Here is a 26023-nt window from a genome sequence, read left to right on the forward strand (position 1 = left end):
CCTTGGGTTGTGAGCAGCGGAGGTGCCAAGTGGTTTTGAACTCTTGTCCCCTAGTCCATCTCCCCACGCCTTAGAGAGGTCAGAGTGTTCTCTTCCTGAATTCTGGATTTGTGTGCAAGATGAGTACAAATAATTAAGTGAGAAAGTCATGGAAATGCTGACTTCCCTTGCTTGATTCCTACATCTGTGAATCAGAGTTTGCAGTAGTTGCTGCTACAATGAGCAAATCCTAGAGAAAATAACTTGGAACCCAAAAATTAGATTGGCAGTCTCCAACATAAAACCCAGGTTTGAAAAACTAGGTGGGAGCAAGCAAGCTCATCCTCATTTAAAAGGTAAATGTGCTTTATTTTATTTCTACCTGATCAAATTAATGGCTGACATCCTGAATAACAAAGTGTGTGTGCTCCTAATATCAATGAAGCACTAGCTTCTGCACTTATCTGCCCTTCTTCCAACACATGGGCAGTCTTCCACTCTTGTGCAAGAGTGCAAAGACTTTTCAGAGCTTGACTGTGCTCTGGGAGCACCCTGGGAGTGCTCTGCTCAACTGGAAACAAGTTGTTTGACCCTCAGCAACATGTTTCTGGTCCACACATCATTAGTTAGGATGTCAGCGAGTAGCTTTTAATGGCGGGGGGGGTCACCTAGCTATATATTGTTTTAGGGGGTCACAGTATCAAAAGGTTTGAGAACCCCTGACATAGTTAATTTCCTTCCCCAAAATGAAGAACTGTTTATTGCTCAGTTGTATGCAGTAGATTCTTTGGACAGCTCAGCTGCTGGCTCAAAAGATTCTGAGATGTACATAAGTAATACAGCCATCTGCATGTGTCTGTATAAGCAATATTAGTACTATATATGCTGTGTTTTCTGTAGCAAATATCCTTTGCATGCATAAGGCATTCATATCAGTCCTCTGGTCTTTATCAGTGATTCCCAGAAATCTCCAGAGGCTGGATTTGCCTATAGAGTACATTCTATTTTGTGACATACATACACCCACACCCCACTCCTTGAACATATAGAACAATACAACTGTGTGTTGTATTTTATTTATTTAACATATTTTTATACTGCCCAAAACATGTCTCTGGGCTGTTAGGTTCTAAACTAGAGGATGTTTTAATGCAGGAGTAATAAAACTCTGTGACCCAAGTCACTTTCACAGGTCATTGCCCTCTGTTTCATACCATGCTAAAGGTAAAGTGTGCTGTCAAGTCTATTTTGACTCCTGGCGCCCGCAGAGCCCTGTGGTTGTCTTTGGTAGAATACAGGAGGGGTTTACCATTGCCTCCTCCCGTGCAGTAGGAGAGGATGCCATGCTGGTAAACTGTAAATTCCACATTTCCTTTTGCTTATAATTTAAGTGGGAGTGGGAGAGCCTGATGCTGAGAAATACCGTAGCTGCCACCAGTAGATCAGACATTGCTTCCTAGGCCTGAAGATGGTTACCTAGGCGTGCCATAGACCATGTTGGAAACCTCAAAAGACCTGACAAAGCTCCTGGACTTTATTTTTTCGATTGTGGGGACCATATTCCCATTCTTTTAAAAATTCCTTTTACTGTGTAAATAGCTTTGTGTACTTTGTTTTTGAGAAGTTGTATAGATATTCTTAGTTATTATTCTTAATAATAACAATACTTGACAGCCCTGTTTTAGGAATTATTGAGAATGTTATCAGTCACAAAAGTCCCAGTTCATACCCTTATAATTTAAAGCTTTTTAAACCAAAGCTACTTAGAAGATTCGGAAACCTTAGGAACATATTGGGGTCTTTCACACGATCTGGTGGGGTGGGGGAGCAGTTGGGCAGGGGAAGACTGTGCAAATCTTAACTTCCCCCCAGACGATCCATTAAATGTTGTTAGGAGTGCAGAGTCCATCCCAGCTGATCCACACGTGTGCCAGGCAGCACGGAGCTCCAGAAGCTGGGAGGGCATGTCCCAGCCTCCAGGTATCCCACAATGCACCATGTGCCATTGGGGTATTCCCCCAGGAGAAGGGCGCTCTCAGTGCCCATCTTTGTTTCTCTGTGGGTTGAACACAGCCCGAGGAGACACATGATCTCGGAGCCTGGGTTAACAGTGCACTGGTACCATTAACCCATGCTAAAAGCTAGGCTAAAAAGCTGGACTAGGCAGCGCTGCCCCACCAGGATCGGGCCTGATCCAAGCAGTTCTTGGACACAGCCTAACCCACGCTGGGCTTCCTAGCCTGGGTTAGGCTTCGTGTGAGAACAGCCTCATATTGTTCCATTAATGATATGGACACAGCACTGCTAACTGAACAAAGAGGCACCTTTTAAAGTGGCGATCCTCTTATATTTAGCAGGGTGGGGAGAGCAACAGTTCCTATCTAGCCCCAGCACAGCATCCCTCCAGGGGTTGGTTCCTGGTGTCTATCTTATGTTTCTTTTTAGATGGTGAACATTTTGAGGACATAGAGCGATCTTTTAGTTGTTACTATTTTTCTGTGTAAACTGCTTTGAGAACTTTTGTTGAAAAGCAGTGTATAAATATTCATCATAGTCGTAGTAGTAGCAGCAGCACTGCTGGTCTTTGTTTATCCCATAGGTCTTAGCTGTATCAGTGGTATTAACACTTGTGGTGCCAGAACAAATATTGCCATCAACAGATTAACAAAATATAGCTGCTCTGTTGAACATTTACATACAATGTGGTTTCCCGCATTCCTCCATCAGCTTACAACTGGCAAAACCGCCAACTCACTGAGGGCTGATGCAGAATGGCATGAGGAAGCGCCCTTGGTCGGGGGCCTCTTCTGCTCATACCAAACAAATGGCAAAATAGAAGGAACAGCAGAAGTTTCCTAATGTTAGAGGTTAGACAGCTGTGCCCCAGCAGGACCCAAGCAAGAGCGCAAACTGGAACTGGAGCCCAGTTGTTTCTGTGTCTGTCAGGCATGCCTATTAGCTATCATTTTCATTATGATTCACCATCTGGTGACTTGGAATTGCTTGTGTGTGCTTCGATGATTTTGGCTACCACCGCAAGGATGTCTTACAGATTGTCAGTTATCATATTTGTCTTGTGCTATTGGCATCTGCTCTTCATGCAGAGGCCTACCATCATGTTTTTATTACACTTTATCTCATTGAATCCATCTGGGGCGGGGGGGAGAGTACAGATTTGGTAATCCACAGTAAGCAAGTATGTCTCATAGGGGTTTTTGCAGTCTCCCCCATTATAGAGACAAGACATATAGTTGCCTTTTGACTCTTCTCTGTGGTCCTTTGATGAATTTAATGAAATGTAGAGGCTATTCTCACGCGCCCAGGAAACCTAGCTAACAGAGCCTAGTCCTGTTTCCTGCGCACCGGCAGTAAGCCACAGCATGACTGACCCCCGACTGGGAGGCTACGATGAGGCTCCTGGTGTCACGGGGCTCCCTAGAATGCCCCACACACTCGCACGGGGCGTTCTGGGACTTCCAGGGGCCAGGTGGCCCTGATCCCCACCGCCCCAACTGGCTCCGTGATGGAGCTGGTAATCGTGTGGGTGGCCGATCCGGCCACCCAGGGAGGGCTGGATGCTTGTGTGCGGGGAGAGTGGGCTTGGCCCACTCTCCCCGCCAAACCCCTTCCAGCTCTCCACACTGCTCATGTAGAGAGCCTTGTAGTTTGACTATTATCTGTGAATTCATAAAAAGAAATGTTATTACTCTGTTACCTTAAGACTGTCTGATGCCTTTTGTCTGAACACAGTTGCTGCCAAGATCCCAAAAAGCACAGGAAGAGAGCCACATGAGAAGAAGCAGCTTTTGTAATTCCATGCAAATCAGAACAAGAGACGGCTCTCCGAAGCCTCACTGTTGTCTTTAATGGGCCCAACATGTTTTGGATAAAATCTTTTATCAAGAGCACTTTCACAGCTTAATAAGGAGGCTAACTCAAATTATATAGTATAGTAGCAGACTTATGGCGAGGCTGGTCAGTTTTAGCCTCCTTATTAAGTTAGTATACAGATATTTGTCGTGTTCATATTCATGAGGGTCCCCTCTCAATTTTGTCTCCATGGTGGTGCCTCTATCCTGCTCTTTTTCTTTTGGCTACCTCTATATAGATCAGGTCAGTTTTAACCAGGAGGCTTTACTGACAGGACTTTTACTTCTAATCCCCTCCAGATTGGAGTGTGCCAGTCCACATATTAGTTTCATCAACCCTGACATCTCTGCAGGCTATCAGGGACGAATACACACCTATCTGCCTTTCCCTGAATTACTGTTAAGAATTACTGTGCATTCTTGCTTGGCCCAAAATATGAAAGTCCCCTCTCAATTTTGTCTCCATGGTGGTGCCTCTATCCTGCTCTTTTTCTTTTGGTTACCTCTATATAGATCAGGTCAGTTTTAATCAGGAGGCTTTACTGATAGGGGTGTATAATTCGAATTTTTGGAGTTTCGATTTGGATCTGTTTTTGGGTCCGAATCTGACCCATCCGAATCACCCCTTTGGTGGAGAAAGTTCGGGCAGTAGGCTTATACCCCTAAACCAGGACAAGCCTAAGAATCCTAAAATTGGTCATGCACTCTGTTGCCAGATTTGGCTTTTTAAAAAAGGGGGGGTTATGGGTTATGGCCCATTTGACTCACGAGTATACCCCTGAGGTTCTGGCCACCCTGGAATTCGTGCAAGGTTTTGACGCAAGAAATCCTGGCTTTTTCCTACTTTGTTTGCTGTTTCTCGCAATTGCGCGTGACACTTGGTAGGGTTGCAGTGAAGGCCTTGGAAAGGATATTTAGGTGATGTGTCCACACCTACAAAGATTGTAATCGTTAGGACTTTGAAGAAGCAAGATAGAAAAAGCATTGATGCTTTTGAACTTTGGTGCTGGAGAAGACTTTTGAGGATACCATGGACAGCCAGGAAAACAAACAAATGGATCCTAGAACAAATCAATCCAGAATTTTCACTCGAGGCACAAATGACCAGGTTCAAACTATCATACTTCAGACACGTTATGCGAAGATCCAGCTCTATTGAGAAGTCCATAATGCTGGGAAAAGTTGAAGGAAAGAGAATAAGAGGACGACCAGCAGCAGAATGGATGGACTCGATTACGACAGCAATGAATGCACTACTGCGGGACCTTAAAGGCCAAGTTGAAGACAGATCATCCTGGAGAGAATCTGTCTATGTGATTGCTAAGAGTCGACACCCACTTGATGGCACTTAATCAATCAATCAATCAATCAATCCTGGTAGAGTGTGATGCAGATACTGTGGAGAAAATGATGGTGAGGTCCAGTGTTCCATTCCCAGATGTTGTTGACTATAACTCCCATAATCTCCAAGCAAAAGCCATTGCAACTGGGGATTCTGGGAGTTTTAGTCAACATCATCTGGGAATCTCTGTTAGAGGGAACACTGGTGAGGTCCCTCTTCTCCAATATTTTCCATAATCTGAAATAATTTTCAGGTCTCATAAATAATTACAGCTTTTTTTTAAACTCACTTTAACAATGTTGGTCTATTTGACAAATATGAAATAGGGAGGTTCATTTGGGTGAATCCTTTATATGATCATTTTAGCAATTATATCCATTTCATGTGCATAAAAAGGCAAAAGGGCCAAATTAAATACGAGTGTGTAAATATGATTGTCGCTGTAAAAATATTGTTGTCCCACCCCAATTTCCCAGAAAGCAAGAAACCTGTCCTCCCACCAGTGTTCTCTCTAACAGAGACTCTCTAACTACAACTCCCAGCATCCCCAGCTGCAGTGGCCTTTCCTTAGGGATTATGGGAGTTGTACTCAAAAACATCTGGGAATCCCTGTTAGAGGGAACACTGTTCACCCCCCACAACCAGATTTTCAACAAATCTGCCTTTGAGTCCAAACTCTTCTCCCATCTGCTCTTGTTGGTTTCACTGAGCCATTCTCTAGAGCAGGGATTCTCAACGTGTGGGTCCTCAGATGTAATTGGACTTCAACTCCCATAATTCCCAACCAAAGGCCACTGGGGCTGGGGATTATGGGAGTTGAAGTCCAATAACATCTGCGGACCCACATGTTGAGAAACCCTGCTCTAGAGTGAGGTGTTCTGGCTTGCTTTGAACAGCTGTGAATGTTGTAATGAGGCTGGCTAGAATGTAACTCACTGAAGCAGCACCAACTAATCGCTGCATATTGATAAGAGAGTTTTAAAATATATACATATATTACAGTAATCTTTCAGGCTGGTGCAGTGCAGAAGTGGGGGGTGGTATATGTGTTTTACATGTGTGACTATAAAAATACTCATTAACTGTCGTAGATCCCATTATCGTAGGGAAGTATGTGGATGATGAATATCTCAAAAGGCGGTTTGGAAATGAAATATTTATTGGCAATAGACAGGCTGCCTGAAGGTAATACCTGATGCAGATAAGAAACACCTGTAATACCTGCTCCTATGACATTCTGTAATGCAGGGCAAGTGACGGGACGGTAGCATAGAACTGTTGCTAAGTTATCTATGCTCTTGTGACATCCAGCTAAATTACCGTAATGCGTTTTATGTGAGGCTACCTGGAAACACGGTGGCCAGGCTGTTGACTGGGCCTGGCTAACATGGTCATATTATGCCAGTGCTGAAAAAGCCGCAACAACCACAAGTTTGTTACTGGGCCCAGTTCAAGGTGTCGGTTTCAACCTTTAAAGCCATGAATGGTTTGGGGCCGGGGTCTCTGATGGACTGGCTACTCCCACATGAACCTTCCTGATGAGGACATCATCCAAGTGCCTTCCCCAGGTGCCCCTATTTGCAGAGAGAAGGCAAGTGGCAACAGGGGGAGAACTTTTTTAGTGGTGACAACCAAGCTTTGGACTGTTCTCTCAAGATATGTATGCCTGGTGTCTTCACTATTATATTTTCTACACCAAGCTAATTTCATCGGGCATTTTATAGTATCACTTTGCCTGATTGTTCTTAATTCCTCTGTCTAATTGTTTGAATTGGCTGTGGTGTGTCGTGCTTTCCTGTATTTTTAGGGGCTGCATTTGACATTTGCATTTTGTTTCTTTTATGTTTTTAATGATTGTTGTGTTTTTATTATTTTGCTAGCCACCTTGACATTAAGTGGATACGGTGGGATAGAAGCCCTTAAAATCAATATATAAATAAGTAAATCGAATAGAATGTTGTGGAAGAGCACGGGAAGAAAATGTTGGTTGGTGAATATTGGAATGGGAGGCAAAGCAAATGAGAAAAAAACTAATCTGGTTTGGATGATATGTCCTCCAGCCCATATTAATTGCATGGCTAAAGAGCTTGAGTGTGCACATCTCCTCCTATCAGCACACTGTTTTCCTGCTGTCCAATCACAGGGATGAACAGGGATGGTTCATCCAAACCACCTTTCAGCACACAGATGAAATACTACTTCCAAGTATTTCACCTGTGAATTGAAGGATGGTTGTGATGAACTTCCCTCCTGTCATTAAGTGGTGAAGGAGCAGCATATTGGGTATGGAAGAGACCTGCATATCCATGCATTTAGGAGGAGAGCTGGTCTTGTGGCAGCAAGCATGAATTGTCCCCTTTGCTAAGCAGGCTCCACCCTGGTTTGCATTTGAATGGGAGACTACATGTTTGAGCACTGTAAGATATACCCCTTAGGGGATGGGGCCATTCTGGGAAGAGCACCTGCATGCTTCCATGCAGAAGAGAAGAAAGTAGAGGGACAAGACCTCAGAAAATACAGGAAGAAATACGCAGGAGCAAGAGAACTAATAGACTGGAAGAAATGTTTTACAACAGAGACTGAAGATCTGCTGTTCCACTACAGAGAGGCAACTGATTCCATTACCACATAAACAAGAGTGATTGAGGGTGGTGTAATTTGTATGTAGGGTTTAAAATGTATTTGTTCATTGTTATTAATAGTTGATTCATTGGTTCTCTCTTTCACTCTTTTTAAACAACTTTGAAGACCATCTTTGTTCACAAGGCATATTATATATTGGTTATATTTTATTATGCCAGTGAAACTATGTTTTGTTTTTAGACAGCTAGTCTTATGTTTGTTTTAGTATATTGTGTGCTTCTATATTATTATTTATTGTTTTTAATATGTTTAACTTGTTGGCTGCCTTGTGCCTGTTTTACTAGATAAATCTATAAGATTTTTAAAATTTCATATTCATTAGACTCAAGAGTGATTGTCAAGCTGTTTTTCTCTCCTTAGCCATAGATGAGAAGTATGTGCCTTTCCATAGTTGCTCTGGACAGTGGAAATTTAACCTTCTGTTTTTTGGTTTCTCAGGTATTGGAATTCCTTGAGTAATCTGGTGGCTTCCCTGCTCAACTCGGTGCGCTCCATCGCCTCTCTGCTGCTTCTCCTCTTCCTCTTCATCATCATCTTCTCCCTCCTAGGGATGCAGCTCTTTGGGGGCAAGTTTAACTTTGATGAGATGCAAACCAGGAGAAGCACATTTGACAACTTTCCCCAGTCACTCCTCACTGTGTTTCAGGTAGGGCTACAGTAGGTTTGGTGACAGTGTGACCCAGTTAAAAGAGCTCTTATGCCAGTCAAATGCAATACCAAGTTTAATTCATTAAAAGTCATCTGATTAATTAAATTCATTATAATTTATTAAAAATCAGCTGATTTTTAAAAAAACCATTCAGCATTTTCCAAAAGCAGCCAAAGACAGGCCAGACCAGACCTAATTGGGAAGGGAGCTTTAAAAAGGGAGAGTCTACTCTGAGAAGACCCTATTCTGTATCCTCTTAACCATGCCATTTTCAGCAGGACTTCCTGTGGAATTATTACGGGAGAAAAGGGATCATATATGTTGAGGCATGCCCAGGATATGCTGTGCTCAAGTTAGTTGGTAGCAGTGTCAGGGCCAATTCCAACATGCAGAAGAAGCATATGATACAGTCTTAGAGGATTGTATCACTTCATATTACCTTTGGGGAATCATCTCAGAAACTCCCTGTGATGGAAAGGCATGCAAGCTTTTCAGGGTGGGAGGGCCAAGGAGTGTTATGTGTGGGCATATTCAAATATGCAGTCTCCCAGTTCTTATAGATGTGTACCACATACTTCTGCATTTTAAAATGGCCTTTAGAATATTAGGAAGATCATTTAGTTGTATCAGTCAGCTCACAGAATGTGAAGGATGTGGATCTTCTTGTTTCAGATCATCCTATTATTTACTAGGCATTTGTTGTTATTCATAGACAGTAGAAGTTGAAATTAAAAATTTGCAGAAGGGATGCCATGGCTAAGCTGCTGGTAATGGTGCTACAGCTGATATCAGATAGCAAGCTGCTTCTTGCGGAAAGATTACAATGGAGTCACCATTAAAAAGCAATGGGGTAGCTCTCCTAATTATTTAGCACAAACACTTTACTCTCAAAACCATCCTAGAATGGGGATCTGAGGGATTACAGTACAACAAAGCCCACAGCTCCATTATCTTTCCAGTCACAATGATGCATAAACAAGTCTTTGTGCAGAACTAGTGGCCTGAATCTGCAAATGGGGATGTGCATTCCCATCCCATAGTGCAAAGTGGAAAACAAAGCACATCCCCATCGACCTGGTGAATTACAAATAGAGGCTGAAGTGGCTGGAATGCAGATCTGCCTCCACTGATTGGTTGATAAAGATGATTGATTGATCTGACTCCACATAGAATCTGAACACCACTGGATTGTTCTGCCTGCTTCCATCTGTGTCTCCCTTGCTGAATTAAGGCTAATATAAAGAGTACAGTTTTGGGGATGGTTTTTGAATAGTTTTCTTATCAGATAAGTAGTGCTCTTGCCTCATCCACACATTGATATAGAAAAGGGCAAATGGACAGCAAATCCAAAGGAATGCAAAGCTGGGAAATTGTGGTATTCTGTTGTTACTATGCTGGTTACATAAGAATATATGAAGAGCACTGTTGGATCAGGCCCAAGGCCTATCTAGTCCAGTATCCTGTTTAACACAGTGCCCACCAGAGATCTCTGGGGAGCCCACAGGCAAGAGGTGAGGGCATGCCCTATCTCTTGCTGTTGCTCCCCTGCAACTGGTATTGAGGTATCGTGCCTCTAAGGGTGGAGGTGGCCTATAGCCACCAGACTAGTAGCCATTGATAGACCTGTCCTCCATGAATTTGTCTAAGCCCTTTTTAAAGCCGTCCAAACTAGTGGCCATCACTGCATCCCATGGCAAAGAATCCCATAGATTAATTATGCACCTTGCAAAAAAGTACTTCCTTTTGTCAGTTGTAAATTTCCTGGCCTTGTGCTGTCAAGTCAATTTCAACTCCTGGCACCCACAGAACCCTGTGGTTTTCTTTTGGTAGAATACAGGAGGGGTTTACCATTGCCTCCTCCCGCACAATATGAGATGATGCCTTTCAGCATCTTCCTATATGGCTGCTGCCCGGTATAGTACCAGCAGGGATTTGGACCGGCAACCTTCTGCTTTTTAGTCAAGCATTTCCCCGCTGCACCACTTAAGTGGTCTACTATCTCTACTCCATGCATAATGTTATACACATTTCTGGTCATGTCTTAAGAAGGATATTGTATAACTGGGAAATGTGCAGAAGAGGGCAACTAAGATGATTAGGGGCCTGGAGCACAATTCTTATAAGGCAATATTACAGCATCTGGGGCTCTTTCAGTTGGAAAAGAGGAGACTAAGGGGATACATGATCAAGATGTATAACATTATGCATGGGGTCCACTATCTCTACTTCATGAATAGTGTTATACATCTTGATCATGTCTCCCCTTAGTCACCTCTTTTCCAATTTAAAGAGCCCCAGATGCTGTAGCCTTGCCTAATAAGAATGGTTTTCTAGGCCCTTGGTTGCCCTCTTCTGCACCTTTTCCAGTTCTATAATATCCTTCTTAAGACATGACCAGAAGTATACACAACACTCCAGATGTGGCCACACCATAGGTTTGTATAAGGGCATTATAATGTTAGCATTTTTATGTTCAATCCCCTTCCTAATGATCCCTAGCATGGGACTGGCCTTTTTAACCGTTGCCGCGCACTGAGAACACTTTCAACGAGCTGTCCACCACTACCCCAAGATCTCTCCCCTGGTCACTCACCGACACCTCAGATTCCATGAGTGTATTTGTGAGCTTGGGGTTTTTTTGCTACAATATGTATCACTTTACACTTGCTTACATTGAACCGCATTTGCCATATTGTCACCACCTCTCCCAGTTGGAGAGATCTTTTTGGAGCTCCTCACAATCTGTTGTGGATTTTACTACCCTGAATAATTTAGTGTCATCTGCAAATTTTGCCACTTTGTTGCTTACCCCTACATCTAGATCATTTATTAAGAAGTCAAAGAGCACCAGTCCCAGTACAGATCCCTGGGGGACCCCACTTTTTCTCCCCACCGTTGTGAAAACTGTTTATTCCTACCCTCTACTTCCTGTCCTTCAACCAGTTATCAATCCACACATGAACCTGTCCCTTTATCCCATGACTGCTACGTTTATTCAAAAGCTCTTGGTGGGGAACTTTGACAAAAGCTTTTTGGAAGTCCAGTTATATTATGTCAACTGAATCACCTTTATCCACATGCCTGCTTTCAGGATATATATCCACAAGACTTGGGACATTTTCACAGATGACATATAATTTGCTCTTTGAATGTCACATGTCTCACTGGGGATGTTGCAAATATCTGCATTATGAATATTTGCTCTGCAGCATTTCCCTACTTTTGGTTCTCCTCCTCATCCTCTGTTAGATTTATTCCAGGAAGGAAGGCTGGATGCTTCATTTGCAGCAGTGATGCTGCATCTCTTCCAGACTGTCCATTCACAGGTGACTGAAAGAAAACTAAATCCACCTTTCACCTTTGTTTCCAACTGGTTTTAAAATGAATTGTTAGTGAACATAAGAACACAAGAACAGCCCTGCTGAATCAGGCCCAAGGCCTATCTAGTCCCGCATCCTGTTTCACACAGTGGCCCACCAGATGCCTCTGGGAAGCCCACAGGCAGGAGTTGAGGGCATGCCCTCTCTCCTACTGCCACTCCCTACAACTGGTATTTAGAGGCATCTTGCCTCTGGAGGTGGCCTATAGCCCTTAGACTTGTAACCATTGATAGACTTGTCCTCCATGAATTGATCTAAGCCCCTCTTAAAGCCATCCAGGCTCTTAGCTGTCACCACACCTTGTAGCAGAGAATAGGTTGATGGATCATTCATTCATTCATTCATTCAATTTTTATCCTGCCCTTCCAAAAATGGCTCAGAGTGGTTTACACAGAGAAATAACAAATAAATAAGATTATGTGTTGTGTGAAAAAGTACTTCCTTTTGTTGGTCCTAAATTTCTTGGCAATCAGTTTCATAGAATGACCTCTGGTACTAGTGTTATGAGAGAGGGAGAAAAAATGCTCTCTTTCAACTTCCACCATAGCATGCATGATTTTATAGATCTCTATCATATCTCCTCTCAGTCATCTTTTTTTTCTAAACTTAAAAGCCCAGGTACTGTAACCTTGCCTCATAAGGAGGTGCTCCAGAAAGACTACAAGATGTTCTTAATGTCATTTGTTAACATTTCCTTAGTGCTTAAGAGGGTTTGTTCAAGGCAGAACAGGATAGTGTGTTTCTTGTAACAGGATTTTTTTCAGGTTTTCTGGGTGTCATCTAACACTGTGTCCCCCTGTTGGTGGGAATGTGTCATTTAGATCCTGACTGGGGAGGACTGGAATTCGGTGATGTATGATGGGATCATGGCTTATGGCGGCCCCTCTTTTCCAGGAATGTTGGTCTGTATTTACTTCATCATCCTCTTCATCTGTGGAAACTGTATCCTTTGCTGCTTGTTTTGTCTTCCTCAACAACCAGGCTAGACAGTGGCATTGGGAGAATGCAAATTGCTAAGATCCTGCCACTCACTGTAATTAAAATTGGTTCCTTGCTTGACCCCCAAAGCAAGGAAGCACTGGTGCAGTGAGAGGATCAGACTAACAGCACAGGTGCGCCAGGGAAGGGGTGAATTTTTCAACCAATTAATCAATCTTTATTTCGGTCTTTGACCGACATAAGATAAAACATAAAACCAGTGGCATTAACAGCAGTCTATGCCTGAGGAAAGCAGTAACGGTAAAGTTCGAACAAATAACTATAGAATGTTATAAAATTAATTAAAATATGATAAAATGAACCCATAAAGACTTAGAGGATTAAAACTATGAGCATAAGATGAAAATCTATGAGAAGCTATAAAAGAGTTAAGATTAGAATTAGAATTTGATTAAAATATAATAAAATGAAAACTACATAACTGGGCAGGAGAGGCGGCAGTGCAGGTATGAATGATCTTGGATCTAATTCATTCTTGCTGGTGATTGGATTCTGGCAGATTTTGCATGCTGCCACCCGGAGCTTGGCAATATTGTGTTTGTAATTGGGTTGCAGTTGAAGAGAAATAGTGAGGCGTAGAACTGGCTTGTGTGGCCTGGCAACCTTGTAAGTAGTGGGAGAAGGCGGGTATTGTGGATGTCTCTATAGAATAGGCAGTGCAAGAGGACGTGCTCAGTGGTTTCAACTTGCCCAGCATTGCAGGGGCACAGACGTTCCAGGATGGGGGTCTTCTTGTATCTTCCATCTAGCACAACCAAAGGGAGGGTGCTGCAGTGAACCAGGCTGAAGGCTCTTTTGTGGTTAGGGGCCTTTAGCTGCATTGGATATGCAGCAGATGCCACTATATATCTTAGGCTTTCAGAGATAGGGAGGTTAGGTGCCCTACCTACGTCAGTTTTGGCGCTCTGTGTCTATTATGCGCTGTTCGAGAAGTGTCCTGGCCTGCCCATAACCCAGAGAAAGTAGTTGAGGAGGAGAAGTAACAACTTCCGCTTCCCCAGGAAGCCCTCTGTGCCATCTGAAAAGGTGTCCTTGTGGACTGCTTGTAAAAAACAACAACACAACAATTCAATACAAAATTATGATGGTGAGGCAGTTGAGAGAGACACTGGGGAGACATGGTGTTCAAGCCTCCCCATTGCTGCTGCTGTCCTTCTGGTCGCAGCAGTTGTCCAAGCTCTCAGAGAGTCTTTTCCAGCCCTGGCACCAGATCCTTGGAACTGAACCTGGCTCATATAAAAATATGTGCATGTAAAATCAGTGCGTATAAAAATATGTGTTGTGCCACTGAGCAATGGCCCCCTCACCTGCTGACAATCAAAACACAAGAGGAATGTATGGTCATTCTACACATGGCATGTTCTTTTCACATAATTACTGTTGTTATTATCAGCATTACTTAGCATTTCTATAGTGCTTTAAAGTGCAAATATATATTTACATATATTATATAATCCTCACACAGCCCTGTAAGACTGGGAACAGACATTAGGTTTAAGAGAGTAGAAGGTAATTTGAGAGATACATCACTTCTTTTTATTATGATTATTTATTTATATTGTGCCATCTAATACACACAGCATTTTTCAAAGGATAAGAAGACACCCATTTCTTTTGTCCCACTGTTGCCTCAAGGCAATTCAAATCTTTGTTCCAGGGCAGGATCCCTTGTGGCAGATAAGCCGACATGAAAAAGTGATGAAATAAGTTAGTAGGACTGTGTATCATTTTGTTTAAAAAATAATGACATTTCAGTGCTCATCTTCGGATCATGCATGTATGTATATGAGACACACATATGGAAAGACTTGCATGGAGTCCTGAAATATAGAGCTGCCCAAAATCTTTGACCCCTTTCACCTGCATAAACAAATGTATATTATCAGATTTATTGTTGTTGTTTATATTTCTGTTCTGCCTTTTATATCACCTCAGTCAGAACATCTTTTCAGTTGCCTTGTAATCATAGCTGTACTCACTTTCCCTAAAATTTAGATCCCTTAGACTTGCTTTCTGATGTCACTTATGCCCTCACTTTGAAATGAGTGATATGAATTGACTACTCTGAAGATTAAGGAGGAAGAGCAATCCACTAGTCAGCCAAGAAAAGGCTATATTTCATTTCTGTTATCCCACCCTCAGAAACAGACTAAGAAGGCAGATTGCTTTGACAACATTCTGTATCCAGAATGCTGTACTTTGGGTTTATAATTACAGTATAGGTGGCTTTTTGTGTATTTACAGAAGAAATATTAGTACTCATGGTACACATCTAAACAGCTTAGGGCCCTGGGAATTTAAGAGAATGTCGTCTTTTCCATGAGCCCCACTGCCCATTGAGATAATCTGGAGAGGTTCGTCTGCAGTTGCCACTGGCTCGTCTGGTGGCTATGCAGGGACGGGCCTTCTCTGTTGTTGCCCGAAGACTCTGGAATATGCTCCCTGCTAAAAATAAAAGCCTCCCCATTTCTGAATTTTTAAAAAGTCTCTATAAGACTTTCCCCCCTGCTGAACGGTGCTTTTAAATTGTTTTAAGGTTCTCATTTGTAATCTGTTTTATGTTGTTTTAACTGCCCAGAGATGGAAGTTTGGGGCGGCCTACAAATTTGAAAAATAAATAAATTTATGTATTTATTATTTACATTTATATTCTGCTCTTCATCCTGAGATCCCAGGGCAACAACAAACTAAAAAACAAGAATGATAAAAATATCATTAAAATCTTATTTTACTAAAGTGCTGCAGAGGTGGGCTTAGGTGAGCTTCCTTAGCTAAACATAACTTACTACTTAAACCAACAGGACCCCCTAACATATTGCTTTGCAGTGATTCTGCTCCTACCTCATGGGCAGATTCCAGATGGTGTATCTTGGAGACTGTTGTTCTTCAAAATCTGCACTTTCCTATGGTGTCCCTCAGGGCTCCATATTGTCTGACATCTACATGAAACCTCTGGGAGAGATCATCAGATTTGGTGCAGGGTGTTATCAATATGCTGATGACAACCAAATCTATTTTTCCATGTCAACATCATCGAGAGAAGGCATAACCTCCCTAAATGCCTGCCTGGAGACAGTAATGGGCTGGATAAGGGATAACAAACTCAGGCTGAATCCAGATAAGATAGAGGTACTTTTTGTGTGGGGTCGGAACTCGGGAGACGATTTCTATCTGCCAGTTCTGGATGGGGTCACACTCCCCTGGAAGGAACAGGTACTCAGTCTGGGCGTGCTTCTGGATCCGAACCTCTCCCTGGTGTCTCACGTTATTGTGGTGGCCAGAGGTGCTTTTTATCGGCTTCGGTTGATATGCCAGCTGCATCCGTTTCTTGAGATGAACGACCTCAAAAGAGTGGTACATATGCTGGTAACCTCTAGGCTGGATTACTGCAATGTGCTCTATGTGGGGCTACCTTTGTACATAGTCCAGAAACTGCAGTTGGTCCATAATGTGGTGGCCAGGTTGGTCTCTGGGTCATCTAGAAGAGACCATATGACTCCTGTGCTGAAAGAACTACACTGGCTGCCAGTACATTTCCAGGCAAAATACAAGGTGCTGGTTATTACCTATAAAGCCCTAAACAGTTTAGGCCCTGGGTATTTGAGAGAACATCTTCTTCGCCATGAGCCCCACCGCCTGTTAAGATCATCTGGAGAGGTTCGCCTGCAATTGCTGCCCACTCGTCTGGTGGCTACTCAGGAACACGCCTTCTCCATTGCTGCCCCTGGACTTTGGAATGCGCTCCTGTTGAAATAAGAGCCTCCCCATCCCTGGCAACTTTTAAAAAGGCACTGAAGACACATTTATTCACCTTTTTAATTAGATTTATAGTTTTAAAATTTTAATACTGGGTTTTACATTTTTTAAAAAAATGTTTTAAATGATGTTAATTGTTAATTGATTTGATGTTTTACATGATTTTCATTGTAAACTGCCCAGGGACTCAAGTTTTGGACAGTATAGAAATATTTTATAAATAAATAAATAAATATTTTGCTCCTTAAAACTACAGGGCTCGGCTTGGCCTCCCTAGCTTATCACAATGAGTGAATGGGACTCATATGTGGTGATATACTAAATCCAAACTGCTTAGGGCTTTTTTGGTCCCACACTATTCACAACCTGTTTTCTTTAAGGATGTATGCAACCAGACATCTTGCTGAATGTGTTTTTGGCCATTGCTGTGGACAACCTTGCTGATGCTGAGAGCCTGACATCTGCTCAAAAGGAGGAGGAAGAGGAAAAAGAAAGGAAAAAACTAGCTAGGTAAAATCTGTGTATGCAGTTTGTTATTTAGGAACATGTTGCTTTGTTGTTTCTAGAGATTAAGTGTATGTCCAAACAGCAACCTCCTATACCCCAGGTGGGTGTTATAGCTCCCAACTAGGATCTTAGGAAATATCCCAGGAAAAAGCAGATACCTGGAATATGCTGTGTGTTCATCTCAGGAAGTCAGTCAGCAAGTCATGGTCTGACGCTTGAATGCAAATGTTCGAAGGACTGAAACAAACAGTGCACTCCTTTCCCCAAAGTAAAGGCATCTGTGCATGTGTGTATCAAGCCTTGGTAGGAGGCAGGCTTGAGTCAATGGGCAGGGGAGGTTCTAATTGCAGAGCAGCCAGATTAAGCAAACAGAGGATGTGATCAAGACAGGCTAGGACTGAGTGTCAGATTTAGTACAAGAGTCAAGCAAGAGATAGGGATGTGCACGAACCTGTTCGGAGGCCCTTTTATGGGCCTCTGAACAGGTTCGAACAGCCAGTGGTTCAGCCAGTTTGAAAGTGGGGGGAGGATACCTTTAAGGGCGGAAGAGGGTGCACTTCCCCCACCAGTGCTCTCTTAAAAAGCCCCTCCTTAAAAAGCCATTTTGGAAGGGCGGTATATACATCAAACAAACAAACAAACAAGCAAACAAACAAACAAACTGGAAGTTCCCCACGTGCGTGCACATGCCGATATGTGCACGTGCGGTGGGTACTTCTGGTCACTTCCGGACCAAGGAGGGAATGGGGCAACAGGGAGGTATGCTGCTGCCCTGCCGGACTGGTTTTTCAGAGTGTGCTGGCGGGGGAAATGAAGGGGGGGGGAGTGCACCTGTCCCCAGCCCTTAAAGGTGTCCCTCCCCGCCTTTGAACTTGTCCCCGCCGGTTTATGTATGTATGTATGTATTCGATTTATATACCGCCCTTCCAAAATGGCTCAGATTCCATGCACATCCCTGGCCAGTAGGGGTGTGCAAACCGGTTCTATGTTGAACGTGTTCGGTGTCTAACCAGTTCGGTTTGACCATTTGGGGTCAAACCAAACCACCCCCTGTTCAGTTTGACACTGGCCCGAACACCCCCGAATATTCGGGGGGTTCACGAGCTTCATTTTTTGTGTGTAAAAAGGTTTTTTTTTAAAAAAAAAAAATTGTGGTTTTTTTACAAAATGAGGTTCACAACCCCCTCCCCTGATTGAACTGAACCGGGGGTGGTGTGGTTTCGAGGGGGTGCCGGATCTAACTGGACCGGTTGGGTTCAAGACTGATCCAGCCTCGAACCGAACAGGGCCAGCCGGTTCCGTGCACATCCCTACTAGCCAGAGATAGAAGATATGATAAAGGATAGGCAGGTAGTCAAAGACCAGTTTATCAAGACCAGTTTATAAGACTATAAGTGTTGATGTAAGAGTTTCACCATCTTTAGCAGCCTTTAGAAGAGTTCTCAAGTTTACACATTTTTTTAATAAAGCCTTCAATATGTTGGCTTTACTGCTATTGTTATTTTAAACAATGACTATTATTGTTTTAAATTAATGTTAACTGTTTTAATTATTTGGTTTTACCTGTGGTTTTAGTGTTTTTATTTTTATGTGAGCCTCCATAAGATGCTAGTTTTTGCTGGTATAAAAAATGTAATAAATAAATAAATAGTGGCCCTTAGACCTCTGGCCAAGAGCCAGCGTGGTGTAGTGGTTAGAGTGCTGGACTAGGACCGGGGAGACCCGAGTTCAAATCCCCATTCAACCATGAAAACTAGCTGGGTGACTCTGGGCCAGTCACGTCTCTCTCAGCCTAACCTACTTCACAGGGTTGTTGTGAAAGAGAAACTCAAGTATGTAGTACACCACTCTGGGCTCCTTGGAGGAACAGCGGGATATAAATGTAAAAATAATAATAATAAAATAATAATAGCAGAGGCCAGAGGGTGCTTCGCAGATGCGCGGGTTATGTACTACTTGAGGGCTTTGCAATGGAAACTGCCATTCTGTATTTCATGGATGTTTGCTTTTTCCATCTCTGCTGAATTGTTAGAACTGCTAGTCCTGAAAAGAAGCAGGAGCTCGAGAAGCCAGCTGTGGAGGGGGAGACGAAGGAGGAGAAAATTGAGCTGAAATCGATCACTGCTGATGGAGAGTCTCCTCCTTCTAACAAGGTCTGCTGCTTGTTACCACCCACCTTGCTTTGAGCTGATCATATTTGTGAATGAATGAATCAGTGAAGGAAGGAATGATCAAAGTCTGTTTTTTTTCTCTTTCTGCCAGAGCAATGTAGATGAATACCAACCTAACGAAAATGAAGAAAAGAATCCCTATCCTGCTACAGAAACACAAGGTAATTCACTGTTCTGCTCTTGCTCATTACAGGCAAACATCGTTAAACGTGGACACTATATTTGCGAGTGTCAAATTGACACCCATTTTCATTATCTGTGGATATGAAAGGGTTAAAACCATGTATCTATGGTTCCTAGAGGGCTGGAAGTTACTGTGGAGGTCACTTCTGGGCGCCATTTTTAAAGGAGGAGCCATTTTGTCACTCGTTTCTTCTCTTTTTTTAAGGATTTTTTCCTGCAGTTTTTTGCAGTTGTGGGGGCATTTTGTGGGACTGGAGGCATTCCTGGGCACATGTAGACCCCATGGTATAGTAAAGGATTTTTGCCTTTTTTCACTTTTCTACTTTTCACTTTTTTCACAACTTCATCTTTTTTTATCCATTCTGGAACATAAGCCCTTATTTCCCATAATGCCTTGTTACTTGTGGTTTCGTTGCAGTAGTAGGTAAGGAATGGAACCCCCATGAGTAACAAGGTGTGCCTGTAATTATTTTGCTTCACCAGCACAATAAGTTGAGCTTCAAATGCTTAAGATAGTTAGAGCTGGATCACAGCTCTGTATCATCTGATAAAGGTAATGGGCTGGTTCTGGAAAAAGCTGAATCTTTTCTTTACCTCTACTGGAAATGTAGAGGCCAATATCTTCATGTTATAAATCACAAGGTCATTCATACAACCAAAGTGGGGCGGGCTGGGGAGAAGGCAGGATCCTACCTACCTACCTCCCCCACACAACCAGCACAGTGGTGAACTCCTGAAGTGGAATTGGAAGTCCTCCTACAGTGCACTGCACAGGCAGTGGAGAGGCAGCCTTTGCCAGTGCAGCAGGGCTCGTCTCCCTGGCCACGCTTTCCACAGGAGTCTATGGTTGCCGGCCCCAAGAACACTTCAAACAGCAGTGGCGGTGGCACAGACGGCCAAATGGAAAGGTAGGAGAGGGGCTGTTTCTCTCCTGCTTTACTTTTGACCTGGGTTTAAAACCTGGGCTACCTATTTGGGGAGGAGAAGTTACTATGGCTCCAGACAAGCCTCTGTACCTAGCTTAACCCTCTCCTACCCAGAAAGGGCTGGTCATCAGAATAACCTCTACCACTGGTATGAATATTTATATACCGCTTTTCAACATAAGTGCTCATAGCAGGTTACATACATACATACGACGGTTCCCAGTCCCAAAAGATGGTTACAGTCTAGAAGGAAATATAAAAGAGACACCAGCAACCATCACTTTAAGGATGCTGTGCTGGGGTTGGATAGGGACAGTTGCTTTTCCCCTGCTAAATATAAGAGAACTACCCAGACTATGGGAAACACCTATATTGTGCAGCAGTGATATAGGAAGATGTTGAAAGACATCATCCCATACTGTGTGGGAGGAGGCAATGGTAAACCCCCCTTGTATTCTTCCAAAAGAAAACCACAGGGCTCTGTGGGCACCAGGAGTCGAAACTGACTTGACGACACACTTTACCACTCTAAAAGGTGCCTTTTTGCTCAGTTAGCAGGGCTATTAATGTAATGGAAATTACGTTGTATACTGCACTATACTTCCTATGTGGTCAGAGCTATAAGCAAATTATGTTACCTGAATAAGCTCTGCAAATTAAACAGCTCTGCATATATTTGCATAATTTCTTCTGCTAACCATGGGAAGACTCAAGGTCAAAGCAATGAAGCTCTAATGCTTGACCACTGGAAACACTCCTCAGCCAGCCTCTGACATTGAAGGCATCACCAGGCATTCCCAATGTATTTACAAATTTATATTTGCACCCCAAAGGGATAGAAATTTGCTTTCCCCCCATCTTTTTTAGTTGGCATGTTACATGGAGCACTGAAGGTGGTGACTCACACTGAAACATTTTTATCGGTTTTGTTCTAGCTCACATGTTTTGTTTAAAAAATCTGTAAGTTATTTTAATACCTTTTACGCATTAAAGAGGTCATTTTGAAGATTGCTTTTTCATCTTCAAATGAAAACTTTGATTCTCAGGCTGTTGAATTCTGCACCCGATACCAAATTTTGCACTTGCTGTATGTATCTTATTTTCATTAAGGCTCTTAGCCGGGTTAAGGGCTTGAGTGAGCTCTTAACCCAGGCTCTGGGATCGCGTGTTTGCTGGGGCTACGTTCAGTCCCAGCAGACACAGAGACATGCACCTAGAGCACCCAACTCCTGGGCACATCCCCCAATGCACTGTGTAGGTCGCGTGGTGTATTGTGGGATACCCGGAGGCCGGGACACATAGTCCTGGTCTCCAGAGCTCCATGCGCTATCACGCAGCATAGATCATCTGGAAGCATAGTCCACTCTCTCAACAACAGTCAGGTGCTCTTCTGTGGAGGAAGGTGAGTTGCACCATTCTCTCCCCCCCACCACAGCCGCTTTCTGCCCCTTCCACCCAGACGTGTGAATGGCCCCAGTGAGTCCCACATAATTTTAATAGGGGTTTTGTTTTGTTTGGTTTGGTTTCAAAAATTTGTCTGTGAACATGGAAGATTCTATTATTTACAGAGATCTGATTAACCATTTTGAGACAGACCATACCTGCTATTTTCATCTCTTTTAAAGAATTGAGGACCTAGGGCTTCATAAATCAATAGGGTAATGGAGGGCTATAGGAAGGTTGGAGTGGGCCTTGGGACAAACAGTGACATTGAGCCCCTGCCTTTCCACCTTCCTTCTTCAGAGAGGCGCGTGGGGGGTGGGGAGCAAAGATCAAGCTGTCACCAGCCAGTGCTGCTCCCTCCCTCAGGGTTTGTCCCCCCATTACATTGGTCATTGTAGCTACTTCCCTGGGTTAATGGTGGGTATGGGAAGAGCATTTGAATGGCCTTGCACATAGTGACTTTCCATCTACAGTGAGTAGGTTGTGGGTGTCTGACATCATTCATAGAATTCAGCTTCTGGTACAACCCCATGTGTGCTGAAAGGCAAACTGTGGAGTACTAGTCGGTTCACATAATCACCATATCCAGAGGCCACCATACACCCAAATGGTTGTGCGAAGAGGCCCTGAGTTAGTGTGGTCCAGCTGAGAGAGACTTGGACTTTTAAGTAATTCCTATGCTGAGTACTGCCTGGATAAACAACTAGCTGTCTGTCTCTGTTCTCTGTCCATGAAACGTTGTCGAAAACCTTTTGAAAGCCCAGGTATGCTCTGTCAGCTGGATCACCTTTATCCAGACGCCTATTGGCACTCTCAAAGAACTCCAAAAGGTTGGTGAGGCAAGATTTACCTTTGCAGAATCCAGGCTGGTTCTCCTTCAGCAGGGCCTGTTCTTCTGTATGCTTGACAGTATTGTCCTTGAGAATGCTTTCCTTAAACAGACGTTTAGCTAACCGACCTGTAATTCCCCAGATCCCCCCGGGATTCCTTTTTGAAAATCAGTGTTACAATGGCCACTTTCCAGTCCTGCAGTACAGAGCCTGTTTATTTGTTTTTGTTTTAACCATAGCAGGTAGGCATGTGCACAGAATCAGTTTTGCTGGTTCGGCTCAAATCCAGACCGGATTCAAGCCAACCCGGTCCAGGTTCGGGTTTGGCCACTGAACCGGCCCGAGCCAGCTCACAGGCTGTCTTGTGGAGGGTATACTTGTAAAGGTATGAGCCAATTCTTTGAATTAAGCCGGTTTGATGTCCCCCCATTGAGCCGGTTCAATGTTGAGCCCAGCTCAAAGTGAGCCAGCTCACACATCCCTAATAGCAGGCTGGCAGTCTGCAAGATAGGCAGGTGGGGAAATGTTGCTTAACATTTTTCTCTCCAGTCATTATCCAGCTTAAAATCACCCCAAAGCTGCTTTTTGACCAATATGGGGGGGGAAATAGATGCATTATTCAGAGCTGAAAAACAACTGAAGGAGAAAAAGTTAAACAGCCTCTCCTCACACACTCCCCTTTGGTTGAGACGATCACGGCTGCTTTTGATAAGAAAAAACACAGAGGAAGTAAAATGAAATTCCACGTAATGTCTCTTTTGGCCCTGAGACATTCACTTCTGAGAGCAACATCTGAGGGTTTGCCCTGTACATTAGCATGTAATTTTTGCAATCACTTCTGTTTATTCCTGTCTGCTTATCAGCTGTCCAGTGATCATTGAACATGATAGGCTCCTTGTATTTATTAGCAAACCAAGCCTGCTGTACTTCTAGCGCAAGCAATGCGTTATTTTTCTATCCATCTGGAAGAACATCTGACTTTTGACCTCTTCTTGTATTCTGTCTGTGAATGCATCTGCTTTTGCAATGCCAGCCTTCTACTATATCATGAAGCTCCGGATGTCATCATTTCTCATCTTGCATAAGCTCTATCAAGCTTTTTTTGGCTCAAGGCTTTATTTCTTATTGCCAAGGATTCTTTCCCAGATACCATCTTCCAGAAATCTCCCATACTCACCCAGTCTCTGGAAATGGTTTGCATTATTTTTGTCTGCTTCTCCTCGGAGACTGATTCTCCTCTTTGGATATATTTGTCAGTATGCCCAATTGGCTGGAAGGAGTACTAAAACTAATCTGGCCTATTGAAGTCAATAGTGACTCTTTATCCAGTTCCTGTGAATTCCTTGCCTAGGTTTGTGAGGTCAGTGAGACTCCTTACAAGTGGGTAACTCATTATTAGAGGGTGCGTGAATAAAGCTACCTTGCCTTTTTTTTCTTCTAGGAGAATCCTTCATTTTTTTGGTAGATTCTAAGCTATTCACAGGAAGATGTTTCTCAGTCAACTAATTCTAGCTAGTAGCTAGTTCAGGAGTAGTTCAGGGAGCTGCTTGCTCTGTTTGCTCACCGTTGTCCAGTGTGGGTGCCTTGATTTAATGGTAAGTTGCTAGGGGTCTAAAACCAGTTGGTCCCAAGCAAGTCTTCTCTGTGCCACTGTAGTAGCTTGCCTGATGGGGGAGCTGCTGGGTTGCTTTCTACTGAGCTTCAGCATTCCCACTAAAGTAAAGTTGTGCCTTCGAGTCAGTGTGGACTCCTTGCGACTGCAGAGCCATGTGGTTTTCTTTGGTAGAACACAGGAGGGGTTTAACATTGCCAACTCCCACTACAGAGGGCCAAAATGTGGTGTTGCAGCTACCAACTCAGCAGAGATCAGGTAACCAAAAAGGCTATGAGGGCTCCACCTGCCTCTGGCCTGGCTTCTTGATCTGAGCTGCTTTTAGACTGCCCCTGACTACTTAGGCAGCCACCTGCTTGACAGTCTTCCTGCTTCCAGGCAGGCTTTACTATCTGCCTCACCAGTACCTGCTTGCTGCAAAGTTGCCGACTCTGGCATGTTGATCCTTAAGACTCGTCCACATCTGGCTTCACCAATAACAATCTAACAGGGGTGAGGCAGACATTGATGGCATTTTCTTTATGGCACATTCTCACTGGCTTTTGGGGTGCCACTGCTGAGTTCTGCACAGTTGTTGTTGCTGCTGCTTGCTTGTCAGTTTCTGCTCCTGCAGCTTAGCAGCACCCATCTCACATGCCTCAGATTTTGGGATAAGGTCAAATTATCATGTGCTCCACTCGATCTTTTATAAGCTCGCACTGCCCCAGTTTTCTCATTAATCTTCTTTTGCTACCTTTGATGTCTCATCTTCAGACTGCAGGGCTGCTTCAAGCTTCCCCCAGCGGCAAGCCTTCTGGGCACTCATTATGCAACTCACCAGCCTGCCCCCTTGCCTCCTGCAATAGCCACTAAAGAGATCAGCTGCACTGACAGCTTCTGTTCAGCAGGAAAATCATGATGATGATGATGATGATGATGTATTCACTAAGGGCAGGCAGGGTGCTAATCTTACAATCTAGCTCAAATGCAGACAGAAGAGTTGAGGCTTTTTATCAGTTGCAGGTGAAAGTGAAGCCTGAGATTATGCAAGTAATGTTTTAAAACAATTTATACACACACACACACACACACACACACACTGCATTTCTAAGTTGTACAGAATTTTCAAGTCTTTACCTTGTTTACATTTATTGTGGAAGAAGGCGATTATAATCCCCATTTTACAAATCAGGATCTAAGGCTGAGAGATGGTAAGCTACAGCTACCCAGTAACCCCAAGGCTGAGCAGGAGTTTAGACCCAGATGATTCATGACTCTCTGTGAGGGCTTATCCAGATGGTAGCTTTCCTCAGCTTTTTCTCTTATGGCTAATGGGAGGAGGCAAGTCTGATAGATATGATGCAGGGTGTGTTCTGTCTTAATAGACTAAAGTACAGATGCCAGTGGAAGTTGAGCTTTGCTCATCACTCAAAGCAATTCTTCTGGTTACAGCTTGGTAAGATAGAGGACACTATAAAGCATGCTGATTCACATATCTTAGAGACAAGAACTGAAAGAAGAGAAACAGGAACACCTAGAAACCCCATCCAACAACAGAACAGATCAGGGGTATTATTAAGGGGTGGCCCATGGGGCATGAGCCCCCAGTCTCATCAAAGCCCCAGTTCTCATCAGCCACCTTTTCCCCTCCATGACCTCTTCCAGAAAGGAAGTGCAGCGGTGGAGGTACCCGCAGAGGTACCCAACATTGGAGAGAGCTCCAAGCCTCACCTAGATCTCGTCCACCTTTATGGG

The 26023-nt window shown here is 43.5% G+C and overlaps 1 protein-coding gene and 1 long non-coding RNA gene across 33 annotated transcripts in view; one reads left to right on the top strand and one right to left on the bottom strand.

The window, feature by feature from the left end:
• CACNA1C (calcium voltage-gated channel subunit alpha1 C) overlaps window positions 1–26023 on the top strand; it is an 852604-nt gene that overhangs the window by 646851 nt on the left and 179730 nt on the right. For all 32 annotated transcript variants that reach the window (XM_053254970.1, XM_053254974.1, XM_053254969.1 and 29 more), the window contains 5 exons: window positions 8272–8479; window positions 12684–12804; window positions 17013–17127; window positions 19157–19277; window positions 19387–19456. In XM_053254970.1, coding sequence (XP_053110945.1) covers window positions 8272–8479; window positions 12684–12804; window positions 17013–17127; window positions 19157–19277; window positions 19387–19456 — 635 coding nt within the window. The remainder of the gene's footprint in view (window positions 1–8271; window positions 8480–12683; window positions 12805–17012; window positions 17128–19156; window positions 19278–19386; window positions 19457–26023) is intronic.
• LOC128326992 (uncharacterized) overlaps window positions 1–26023 on the bottom strand; it is a 235157-nt gene that overhangs the window by 8108 nt on the left and 201026 nt on the right. The gene's annotated exons all lie outside the window — the stretch shown is intronic.

This window comes from Hemicordylus capensis, chromosome 5 (assembly GCF_027244095.1).
Source record: "Hemicordylus capensis ecotype Gifberg chromosome 5, rHemCap1.1.pri, whole genome shotgun sequence".
NCBI lineage: Eukaryota > Metazoa > Chordata > Lepidosauria > Squamata > Cordylidae > Hemicordylus > Hemicordylus capensis.